Below are 13,572 nucleotides of genomic sequence, written 5' to 3' on the forward strand. Positions count from 1 at the left end.
ATGGTAGTCGTGATATACAATTTCCAAACACCCTGAACAGATATATGTATACAGTTAACCTTAGCCTCGATTGAAGTATTGCACTTAACACGAGTCAGTAAAGTGTTGAATTTGCATAAACTTCCGAAGCATAGTAATAAATCGCACGATCAATCAGGGAAGTCCATGAATCTCCTATGTTCTATATGTATTATGCTGTGCTATTGGTCGTAGTAACTAATATCATGGAATTAACTAATATATGGACAGTCACTCCTCTGCCAAACTTTTGTCTTTTACTGTCTACTCTTACTAACACCTCCTATTGGTTTCAAAACGTGGTCAGCCAAACAATCCAAGCTGCCAAAAAATAACTCCTTAATATTCTTTCACCCTTTGGAGTACCTAAAACCGTTTTAGAGAGTATTGGGAATGATTTTGCGGTCGTTTTATTCACTGACGATTTGCTTCTACCTTTTCAATAAAGATAAAGAGGGATACTGATAATGTATGCAACATAATTTTTTTAATCTAGGTCACAGAAATTAAAACTGAACAGAGCTTTCTTTATTCCCTTAAGGGCTTAAGGGTACCATCAGGCTCTTAAGAAAATAATATGTGCTAGAAATGCATAAAAGTCACAGACTAATACTATAGTATAGTGTCGATGTCGATATCATTGTAAATAAGTTGAAAACACGGTTATAAGGAGGAAATAGTATAACAATATAAACATATTTTCTATTACTTAAAGTCATAAGGTATCGCACTGTTTTTGCAATTGAAAACTCGAGCGTGAGAATGTCTCTCACATTTTTATTTTCTGACTGTAAATGCTTATTCATCGCCCTTTAGATTGTCTAATTACTAGACTGTGTATTCTATGCATTTATAGCACAAGTGAATGTATAAAATTGAACAAAATACAGACTTTAATAATATTTAATAAATGTATTAATTTATTTCCAACGCAATAGTACCACTAATGAAGAAAGTCTGTTTCTGCGAGTCTGGTTCTCCAAAATTTATCTACAAAAGTTTGAGTTTGCATAAACGTCCACAGTTTACTACCAACCAAAATTTTGTTAGCGAGATATTACTGTTTACAAACAAATAAAGAATAAATATTTTCTTCTATTAGCCGCATAATCTTTTTTATTACTATATAATATGTTATACCTCGACCTTTCATTTAAGGCAAATTAATTAGTCTTTGCACTCAGCATGTAATCATGTTTTTATAAGTACTAATTTAAAGATCAAATGCTAAAACGTGGTACAATAGATAAACCTATTCCATCATATTTAGTATTCGAGAAAACTAACTTTCAGAATACGTGAGAACAAATTTCACGCTGCGAGTTTCGAACGGTCTAAGAGTCTTAAGTAATTACGCCGTGTTCAGATAAAAAGGTATTTCAAATTAGCCATATCATTTATGTAATCTCTTCCTGTTAATGGAAATTATACATAAGAAGTTGTGTTTCTCACACAAATATACACTCGATAGAACGTATTATAGTTTTTATTTTTATTTTTAGTTATTATTAAATACAATATGAAAGTCCATTACCGTATTCAACGTGAAATGTTTTTCTTTTTTTCAAATTAATTTAGAATGCTCAGGACAGAGCATAAAAACACATTCAGCCACGAGATAAATAAGAAATACCTGATACGCGGCTTTAAGATGCTTCATGTTTCGAATTATTTCTTTCCTTACGAAATAACTTTGACGAGTGCATGCATTTTGGACATTACAAGACGGCCCTGTGTTCAATTAGCGGCGGTCATCGTTTTGTATTTTAATGAGGCCTCGACGAAAAACTGAAGATATAAAAATGTTTTATGTTCTGCGAAACTTGAAGCCGGTGTACCGTCAATTAGGAATTCGTGCGTACACCCACAATCAATATGCGGCACAGAGGGAAGTTTAAAGAAAAATGATCTTTAAATGATAACCAAAACTCACCGATGTTCTCGAAAATTATTACACAGACTATTTAAAATTAATACTCGTTGTAATGAGAAAGTTATTAACCACATTACTGTAGTGAAAAGAGACATTTTTATTTTAAGCTATAAACAACTAACTGATGGAAATTAATGAACTATTAGAACTGACCAACCGATTTCAGTAAACAGTTTATGCATTCTAATAACATTTACCAACATAAATGATGTGGTGGCAGATATACTTTTTCCATTTGTATATCAAATTATGTTACAACAAAAAGATAACAATAACACTGGGATAGTTTACAAACAACTTATAATATCTAATAAAGTATAATTAAACATTATTGTTATTTTATGAATATTTTCATAAATTTCTTCACATATATTACAATAAACTAACATATATCTTGAAAAATAAGAATGAAAAAGAAATATATATATGAAAACCTCAAAATTTAACTATAAATATTTGTATACAGTAATTTCAAATTCACTTCTATGTTTAATTAGAACGAAAGTAGAATACTTCTTCTGTAACGTCTGAAATTATAATTTTATGTCTCTACTATTCAGTATGTTAACTCAGTTGTTCAACATAACTTTCAAGCAATTTACACATTTAATTTTTTAATACTGTGCAATAAAGTTTTTAAATTAAGAACTCATCAACAGTTTAGTTGATCATATTTATTGTGTTTATCCACTTGTGTTTTCTGCTATATGCAGCATCTAGTACAAATTATTAACGATATAAAAAATATTTCTAATTGTCATAAATTCAATCGACAAAATTACTCTAAGATCGGCTAGGTAAAAATAATTAAAGTTTCGAAAAAGAAATGAAGAAAAAAAGAACTAAAGAAGTTGCTCAAAGCAGACATTAAATTGAATATTTAACGAAATTGAAGCGATGACTGAATCGGAAAAGAGAAAGTAGAGAAAGATGTCACTGGACGTTCATCTACCCATAAAATCAAAAAAGTTCAGTGAATGTCGCTGGATCACAGCACGACCGCGATACATCACACAGCGGCAACCAGCATGGGAGCATACGATCGGAGTTTGCTCAGCTACTATGCAAACAATCGGACCATTGGTATTCACGATCCAAAAAGCAGTGCCGCGCGCGTATCAGACGAAAGTGTGTGCATACATCAAGCTTCGTTATATCTTAGTCGGAGTCAGGGCATGCAACAATAGGTACAGCAATTTGGCTTGGACTGATACCAGATCTCACCCGGAGCTGCCTTTCCAACCTTACCGTTACCAAGAGCATCGATCGACAAACGGACCTCCCCGTCCGCGCAGTGGTATAGAAACAATTTTTACTAAAAATAATCCGTCATGCCCGTCATGTCAATTTTAATATATTTATGATAATTATTTCTATAAATCCGTAAATAGTTTTATACTATAGCGTTCAGTGTTACAATTTAATGTATTGTGTTAGAAATTGAAAATGTCACACTGGCCCAACTTGAAGGCTAGTGTGACTTTAGATAACTCAAAAAAAAAAAAAATTAAGTTTGGTGACCATAGAAATTACATTAGCGAATGTTGTGTCGAATGCAGGTGAGGCTGTGATCTATATTTTCAATATCTTTAACCACAAATATAATAAAATATTACAATACTTCATAAGAACCTAATTATGAGCATTAGTATTTCAAGTACCGTAGAATTGAAATACCTTTTACTTATTGAAAATAACTAATGAATGAAACTAACCACTAATAACTACAAAATTATATATTTTGTGAATGTTATATTCACAGAAAAAAGCATTATGATAGCATCGAGAAAATGAGAGATCATTTATACACACATGTGAGCGATTAATTACAATAACACACAAATCGGGATAAACTGTTGACCTTGTTTAAATTGATAAACAACTGACCTTGTTTAAATCAGAATGAAATCGTAATTGACACCATGGCTTAACACTAGAACTACCGGAGCAGTCAAAATGACTGGTTCCCAAACTCTTATACAAAACATTAAAATGTCATAACTGTGTATTTTCGGAGAAGCACGTCCATCTTCAATAATACCTTGTGTTCAAAAGAAACTTTTTTGGTATACAAGTCCGTAATGTTGACAGTTAAGATAATTAGAATTTTTACAAAAAAAAAAGAGAAATAATTATATACATATAACACGTGCCTCAAAGATCTGTTACCTAATTTGGAGCTAATTTACTTGGAAACGTACAAAAATTGATTCTATACCAGTGGTTTGTATCGGCTTCACGGTGGCCAGTGTCATGTATCCCACGAACAGACGCGTATGGGTGCCGACACTGTACCCTCTATTTCTGGAATTCGATGCGATCTTATCTCGGCTTCGAAGCCGCCACGACCCCCGCGAAGAGGACCTTTGATTTACTATGGGAGAAAGGAGAAAAAAGAAGTACGGTAACGCAACTCCTAAGACGTGGACCATACATTCGAGAGCATCGGCTTTAGGAAACGATTTGCGAATGGAAATACTAGATTTGAGTACAGATCCTGATGTTACACAAATATCACGTTATCGGGAAATTAATACGTTAAACATCAAATGAGACTTCTATATTCTTATTGGGTTGAACCAAAAATTCGTTCGATTTTCTACCGACAAACGAAAACGATTAGTCTTTTCCACTACCGGCCGCATTGTAACCTATAAATTATGTATCATTGTGTTCTGTGATCTTTTTTCTTCAGTTTAAAAGCATCGTAAACATTAGAATAATCAAACTTATATATATGCGACAGATTTTAAACTGGAAGACTAAAAAGTGCATTTCCGGCATGTAATACTTTATTACTTTTGAAAGGGCCAGAATGCCATTCAGACCTAAGAAAGGAATTGTGTAGTCTATAGAAACAACATTGTCAGTAATCGTACATGTAACAAATTGTTTGACAAATTTGAAACAGGAAAGTCCACTGTGGAAGATGTACCGCAGTCAGATAGACCTACCACTGTTGACAGAGATGAAACTGTCACATCAATTAAAAGCAATCGACGCGGTAACACTAGAAAGGTATCTGAGACATTAAAATAGTGGTGGACACATTCTTGATTAAACGCAAAAATAAACAATTAATATTTAGGCCTGCATTTTTCTTTAAAATCAGAACCAATATTTGGTTCGACTCAATACTAACAATAACACAAGAATAAAGCTTTCAACTACATATACGAAATATGCTATCGCTCAAAAGCTTAGGATCACTTACTAACATGAATAGTCGAACTGAGAAAGGAACATACCGAAGTGTCAATCGCCGATTTTGATAAAACCTGAGTAAATTCAGAGCTGTAGAGTCTATTTCGACGAATATCTCGGAAACTACCAGAGATAGAGCAATTGTGAAAATTGATGAAATTAGTATTTTTCAACGATGAATTCGACAGTGCAATGTTAATACATTTTCTTGAATATTTGTCTATAGAACCTATACACCTAAATACAAACTACGGATAAGCTGGAATTTTGATTTTAATATTACAAAAAAAGTTATTATACCTATTTGAAATTTTCTCACTTGACGTGCAAAGCAGAGAACTTGAGTTATTCCTTGTTCATCATCAGACAGTGCAGTCCTCTTATTTAATTCGTGGAGTGGATATAACGAAGGTAAACAATGCAATTCCAGGAGTTAGAACATTAGAATTATTAAAAACACCAACAAATACAATAGGACTTATACAATACAACCATTGGATGCATACAGATTCTGTCTTTAGAAAAATTTCGCAAGAAAGATTTCTGATTTGAACAATCAATTTAAATGTCAACGTTAATTTATACAGGGTGGGGCAATAACTATGTCCACTGTGAATATTGCCATTATTTGTAATAATATGAAAAAATGTTATATACAAAACTTACACGGTATAGAGGGGGGCACATTGCGACACAAACATTTTCTGCGTGGGTGAAGGCATAGAGGAGATTTCAAGGTCATCTCTATTTTTTTTAACGGAATGCTATGTTTTGTTTATCGCGATGTGATAGCCGGTGTTGAGACCACTTCAGCGAGCTATCATTGAAGGTCATGCAATGTCAAATGTGATAATAAAATAAACTTTCTTACATTACAAGAGATGCTCAAAGTGGTGACCGTTTGCGTCAATGCAAAGTTGCAATCTTCGTATCGCTGCATCACGTGCATGTCTTATCGTTTCTGAACTTAATCTGATATATAAGTAATACTGTCAGACAATTATTCTCGTTTGTTCACGTCAATGTTGTACATTATGTTATATATTTTCATAACCCTAAATTTTCCTGTTTCATTTTACCCAGTTTTTATAAGAGTAAAACTTTAAGCTGTAAGCATGTAAGCTATACTGTCGTGAAATGTAATGGTATGATTATATGCAGTTCGGTATGGTATGATTATATGTATAATTCTATATAGGCCCCTAAAAACCTATCGTACACATTGGTAGAACGAGAAATGTTAATATGTATCATCCTTTTTGTCAATCAGTTGGAACGATATTCTATGCGATTTCAGCGATTGAAACACGTTTTAACTTCTTTCAATGACTAATTTCAGTACAACAGTTTAATAAAGTTGTTTATGTAAATAAGTGATACGTTAGAACTGTTCAGGCAAATTAACCTAAACCTACAATTGAGTGAAACAAATCCTACACGGGCTTATAACTGAATTGCAACAAATATCAACTAAAGTATCAAATTTTTAAAGTTTTGGTTTAATGATATTATATTATTAAATCGTTAAATAGTTGAATTCCTATGCATCAAACGTTTTAATAAAAAGTTATTAAATACCAAAGTTTCATTTTGGATCAAATTTACTCGGATGGCATACGATGATTATGTAGGACATTGTACCATTTATAGTATATTTTAGACTGAGGATTCAAGTTCTTATGAAATTATTAGAAAAATACTTTTCACAGTTACTTTAAATTTTGTACTATCTCTCCGTACATAAAAATATTTAAACATTTGACAGAAAATAATGATCAATTTAGAGGAGGTAGAAAATACCCACTGAACAGATACACTAACTTATTTTTATATCAGCACTCCAATAATAATATGAGAAAGACAACTATAATATTTAATTTATCGCAAACAAGAATTAAAAACAAGATATGATAAAAACAGGATAAGAAGTAAGATATATAACAATTAGTGAACACGAACACTGGCAAAATGTGCACCTATCTTTAAAGTTGAATTGATTTATCTATAAATAGTACTCACCTCTTTCAGCGGTACTTTGAACGGCAGAATTTTTGTACCACGTATCACCGTACCGTAAGGTTTATAATCGAGCCACCTACAGCAGAAAATAACAATAATATTCACGATGTAAGAAAAAAAAATAAATACAAACACGTAGATGTACATATGTATGGTATTTAAATAAACAGATGAGTATAATAAGTGAAATAAAAAAAAACTGAATATAATCATAAGATCACCGCGTTACTAAAACTTATTTTTTGTTATTAATTTCATCCACAACTTTGTGAATCCAAAATAAAAGTATTATTTGAAAAATATCTTGCATTACCATAGATGTGAAAACTTTCAAATTTTAAATCAGATTTACATAGTTTGTACTTAATATATTCTACTACATTTAAATAAAACGGAAACGCCCGTTAAACACTTCAGCAATAAAGACGGAGACCACTTTCCGAACGATAAGTTAAATGTCATCGGAGTTGCGCGTAAACGTGGACTCTAAATAGTTATTCAAAATCACATTGTGTTTCCGTAATGTACAGAGGCTGTATGTTCCTTGTCTCGCATCATTTCGTTGAATTGAAAATACATAGAAGACTTTGTTCAAGTTTCCTTGCACATTTTGTTTTTAAAGAAAAATTACAACTGACCAGCTAACTACCGATATTAACAAGTTTTCGAGTAGTAAACATACAGCATCAGTAAATGAACTGATTTCTATCCGTTTTATGAACCAGAGAAAAAGGGTATAGTAGAATAAAAGGGTTAAAAATGCCCTTATAACGATTTGAACGGGCGTTGAACCATTCGATATCTTGTCTAGAAAAAACAGTTTGTACCAATTTTGAACCATCTATCTCGCCTAGGAGGGTAGTAATAGGGAAAATTCGGATTGTCAATTTTTCCTTTATTTTCTATACTTCATAACGTGCAAAAATTTTGTAAAAGATCTGATAGATACTATTTACCGGGGTACGTGTTAAAGAATTTTGTCCAATATGTTGGTTGAAAATCCTAGTTATAAAAAATCGAAAACGCTAAAAATGCTGAAAAAAGTAGATTTCTTATTGAAATTTTAAGGCACCGCATTTATCCTTTCATAATAACGACTAATTACTATAAGTATTGTCCTCAATTTTTTGGAAATCATTTAGTAGAGAGCTCTGTAGTTTTAAAAATTAAAAACCGATTTTTTCGAAGTTTTATCCGTGAAAGAGTAACTTATAATGTGAAGTTTTGTATTTCCTTTAGGGTCATTTCACGCGAAATTGTTGGAGCATTATTTCGGATTTTGTTCAAATTGGAATATATTGTACTCTTTAGCGATATATAAACGTATCTCGAAGGAGTTTTGAAAATTTTGAAAAATATTGATTTTACAGATGTTTGAAATTTAGGGTCAACCTTTTTTCAATAAATCATAAGTATTGAACTAACAAACTGATCAAACTGAACTTTGTGAATACTTACAGTGAAGACATAAGAGTACCAACTAATAATTATTTCAGTTAAAAAAAAATATATTTTAACCATTTATATTGCAATTGTTTTAAATAAATGTCCTGTTTTTATACCGGGTATAAACAGGAGTTACTTTTATTACTACTATTTTTTGCAAAAGTTTACATTAACTATGTAAACTTTTGCAAAAAAATTCAGACAAATGTATTTCGTAATTATTCAGAACATCGTCCTCAACACCGATTTCAATAACCTTGAAATATGTTATCAAGACCATAATTCTGGATAACTTTTCCCTATATGTATGTACATATAATAGCTGGTCTCTCTTAGTTTCCGAGATATTCGCAAAAAACTGCTCCCACTAGGCACTGAATTTTGTCTACACTTGCACGCTTATAGCAATATATGCATCAGCATGGTGCGACCGCTTATCTGCTGTTTCTATGCATAAACACATCACAACACCGACAAACAACGAGTGAACTTAAAAATCACGCTTAATTGATTTCAGTGATTTTGAATACTCCAAACAGAATAATACTTTGAACTATATTTTTTTTTTTTGCTTTTTAACTAGCCCCAACCTACTCAAATCAATATAATGCTTTGAACAGTATTGTTTTTGCTTTTTAACTAGCTCTAACCTTAAAAAAAAAGAGAGACCGCCTATTACATATATGGAAAAACTTTTCCCCTTTTTTGTTCCTAATGATGGTATTGACAACATGTTTGAAGGTCGTTGAAATCAGTGCAGAGAACCATGTTCTCAATAATTACCGATATTTAGTAATTTACCTTAATATTTAATTATTCACAATAAGATCATATAAAGTTTGACTACTTATTAGAAAGCAACTACATAATATAACGTCTTTACTAATGTTCTGATTTTACAGAATAATATTATAGCGTCTAATGTTTCTTATACTACAAGTAACATAATGTTTGCACATGAGGTTACAAACATTATTTAATAAAAACATATAACATTAATATACTGTAGACATGACAACAATTTATGTTGTAAAATCTTCAATGAAAATGCAAGTATGTACAAATATGTTTATGAGAAATCTTATGTTACTATAGTGGTATGTTTCATAAATGATATTTCCGCCACGTAAATGTATGCAACATGTGTGTTTGTTCCCGCCAAGCCGCCAAGGACTGTTACGCATATGTAATACGAACGAAGGTGCTTTATTTCTTCTAATAAATGTTAGAAATTTGCGACTGATCGGTAATGAAGCTTAATTCGATTCGGTATCGTGGAAAATAAATATCTTTGAATATTAACGGTACCCTGTAACATGGTTATACAGATAGCCTGTACTAAATTTCTATTAAATTTGTAATCATTGTTATACGACATTTTTATAATTCCCTAAGAAAAATAGTTATGATAATAAACTGTAGTTCCAAAGTATATATTATTATAGAAATCGACCGATGTTCTAAAGAAGAATATACAGGGTGTTTCACCTAACTTGAAATATTTCTGGTATATTTAAAATTTTATAAAAATACTTCCTACAAAATTTGCATAGTTTTATGGTGTCCAGCGTATAATAATAATAGTTTTATTCTATTGGGAGGGATTTATGAAATACGAAGGTCAACATTATTTTTTTATTCGGCATCGTTAGCCACTTTAAAGTTTAAAGATCAATTCAACTCCCTACAAAAAAAAAGCTTCAAGGTCCCTTTAAGGAAACATTCCCTAAAATTTTAAGTATAGCAGAAATATTTCAGGTGATAAAGTTAAGTGAAACACACGGTATATCTATCTAAAAAAAACCGGAAATTGTTCTTATTAATAGACAGCAGTTTTTATGCACTTATGTATTCTTTTATTATTGTTTACTTGTGTATTAAGACTAATAAAATTTTTAGTTTATCATTTCAAAATCCTTAGTACACGAAATAAATATTTGTTCAGTTAAAATTTCTGATATATAATCTCCAAAAATCTAAATTTGCTTAAATATCTGCAATCTATTTATTAGTGTAAAATTAATCCGAAATTGTGGAAATATAACGAACGTAGTGTTAACAACAAAATTGATTTCACAAAAAAGCTGCAAATAAGAATGAAGTCCCCCTTTTAGTAAAAATGTAGTAAGTAAAACATACTGTTGTATTAATATTCGTAATATTTTAAATAATTTAAAACAAAAGCTTTAGGGAAGAGGGTAGTCTAATTTTTATCATTCGAATACAAATTGTTTTAAATACACTAAAAGCGCGCTCTCGCGGAGAAGTTCCCTCTCAAAACTTACATGTTGCACTACCAAATGTTTAAAACTTTAAGCTTTAAACCGAAGTATCAATTGTTGAAACCTATTTGATAAAATAATCGAAAGCGTTCCGGCTTACTTTCATTACAAATTCACCACGTGGGAACATTAAAATTGGCAACTATTATGATATGATTAACTTATGTGAAAAAAATTAAATATCATTAATCTTTATTAAATAACATATACATTACAATTTCTATAATTTTTCGATTATATAGAATTATATAGGTACCCTTGATTGTCTTATTTTAATAGTAAAGAATTGAAACCAACAAGGTAACATAACCTCCTCAAATGTGACCTCAGATTAAAACTGCTAAACAAGCACATTTAAATACTTGAATAAACTTACTGGTAGTATCTACAATATGAAAAAATATTACTTACCTTTCGGGTATAGATTTCGGCATATTCGTCGTTTGTTCACGTATGTATGTGAAATGATAAGTATAACAAACGCCAAATCACTAACACAACACATATGCGCAGCGGAGAGATGCAGCGATGTCAGCGTGACGCAGACAATCAATCAAGGTTTCTCGATTTGCGCGCGCAACTCGTTTATATGAATGAATTTATTTCTTTTTACGTATTACATTAATCATTCCAAATTTATTTCAGAAAAATACCAATTAATCGAAACAATATACTTACTTTAAATATAATTCTATTCATGATGTTCAACATTTACAGAGGTTAATCAAAATTTGTTTCAATGGTTCCATGACTATTATTCAAGAAATATAATTTTTTCAAGATGCTAAAGCTAGAAGGTTCCTTTTTCTTATGAATGAACAATCTTTAAATGTGATATTGGGCAAAGCAAACAAAAGAATGTTGAAAATGGAACATTTTTATTAGCTTGTTGGACACTGTATACCGCTATCCTTACTTGATTTCGCCTGCAAGATTTCACTGAACACCTTTTTTTCGAATTCCAAGAGTGCAGGTGGTTTTTTGTACTATAAATTAAACAATCATAAGATTTATATTTAAATAATAAAGTAATAGAAAATAGTTTCCATACCGTAATAATTAATGTGTTATATTGATGTGTAACAGATATTCTGTCTTGTTCTGGTTTCAATTCAACACGTTCCAGATCAGGAACCACTAGTTTTTTAAAGTACTTTTTATTACTTGTACGAACAGTTATTGTTCCATCACCCTCCGCAGTTACTGAATATACATTAAGTGGGTATGGTAAATTTCTTATACGCCATTCAAGTGATGTTTTTGTTATTCTTCTAGAAATAGATGGCTAAAAAATACATGATACATTATCAGATGTATTCAGTAACTTGAAACATATTTTCATAAATATAATTTTTAATCTATACTGTAACCTTCAACAGTAACGTACAGCATTTGAACTTTCCTGAATTCCACAAACTTCAATATTATTTTGCATGGGTTCTGGATCACCAATTTCTACATTCCAACCTACATTCTGACCAAGTTTACCTGTTTCTTTCCATGCTCTTCGAACTAATACATTAGTTTCTATATGATATTCTTCTACCATTTCTCTGCCATCTTCCAATAAAAAATGAATTTTTCGTTTTCCTATGAAAAAAATCAAGAAAATTAGTCCTAAAAATTTCATAAAGTGATTAAATTATTACAGATTATAAATGTTGAATACCTGCATTAAATATTTTCAAGTTTCGTAGAGTTGGGTAATTTAAAAAATAAATTTAAATAATTCATAAAATAAATATGAACATATTACAAATATGAGAAAATATATTTTTTTTGTACGTATATATGGTTATATATAAGTTAATTTTATAATTGTATGACATAAAAATTTGTAATTTATAATGACAAATATGTATTGATTAAACACTGCAGAGGTTAAAGGTATCTCAAGTTTAACAATATATTTGAGTGAACTATCTAGATTATAATATGACTTACATAAAATAATAAAATAACCAATTAATTAAAATGACAAATCAAGTGTTTTACCATCTTGAATAATTGCTGTTTTCTGAGCAGTCTGAATCAGATTCAACCACCGGTCACCCGCCATCTGTAAATACGTTTCTTAGCAACTACCTATATACATAGAATGTATGCATACATGTATAAATTATAGTACATAGCATATATGTATATTACATAATAGCACAGCCGACTCTACTACTAGCCAGTGATGCCAGAACGTGGTACTGTTTACCTCCACCACTCACCCACTCCGACGTACCATCGTCTCCCACTATGACCTACAGGCGTCTCCCACTTACGTCCACCGTGCTAGCACACCAAGAAGCTTAAGAAGCATATCCCAGCCCAGCCCTGTCGAACAGGGCCTGTCCATGTACACTGCCCGTTCGGGTCTTTCCGCCGACATTCAGTACGTCGCTTGGAAACGTAAACAAGGAGGGGACCTCAGAGATCTTCGTCGAATCTCAATCTCACTGCGGCGAAAATTCAAATTTTCGACGCGATGCCACGCAATCTAAGCGCGTGAGCAACAGTCAAGAGACCCTGCACTAATCCCAATGCGGCGGTTTTACTTTTTATTTTTAATTATTTTGTAATTTCACTTTGTAGCGTCTCAGTAAAATAGAAATTTGAAAAATATTGATTTGTAAGGCATTTAAAAAGAAGAAAGTAAATGTGTTCCACTTCAGTATTTTC

The 13,572-nt window shown here is 31.3% G+C and overlaps 2 protein-coding genes across 3 annotated transcripts in view; both read right to left on the reverse strand.

Moving 5' to 3' along the window:
- Nucleotides 1-11,427, reverse strand: part of LOC107189531 (RNA/RNP complex-1-interacting phosphatase-like) — a 113,400-nt gene extending 101,973 nt beyond the window's left edge. For both annotated transcript variants that reach the window (XM_015578089.1, XM_015578090.1), the window contains exons 1-2: nucleotides 11,314-11,427; nucleotides 7,175-7,250 (exon numbers count right to left, since the gene is read on the reverse strand). In XM_015578089.1, coding sequence (XP_015433575.1) covers nucleotides 7,175-7,250; nucleotides 11,314-11,336 — 99 coding nt within the window. In that variant the 5' untranslated portion in view covers nucleotides 11,337-11,427. The remainder of the gene's footprint in view (nucleotides 1-7,174; nucleotides 7,251-11,313) is intronic.
- Nucleotides 11,428-11,769: 342 nt separating this feature from the next.
- LOC107189530 (protein DPCD) lies at nucleotides 11,770-12,964 on the reverse strand. The gene is made up of 4 exons (XM_015578088.1): nucleotides 12,898-12,964; nucleotides 12,290-12,492; nucleotides 11,954-12,187; nucleotides 11,770-11,888 (listed from the first exon to the last, which is right to left on the reverse strand). Exons 1-4 carry the CDS (start codon nucleotides 12,959-12,961, stop codon nucleotides 11,784-11,786), a joined length of 606 nt encoding a protein of 201 aa, XP_015433574.1. The 5' UTR covers nucleotides 12,962-12,964; the 3' UTR covers nucleotides 11,770-11,783.
- Nucleotides 12,965-13,572: the final 608 nt, after the last annotated feature.

Source organism: Dufourea novaeangliae, unplaced genomic scaffold (genome assembly GCF_001272555.1).
Source record: "Dufourea novaeangliae isolate 0120121106 unplaced genomic scaffold, ASM127255v1 scaffold151, whole genome shotgun sequence".
Taxonomy (NCBI): Eukaryota; Metazoa; Arthropoda; class Insecta; order Hymenoptera; family Halictidae; genus Dufourea; species Dufourea novaeangliae.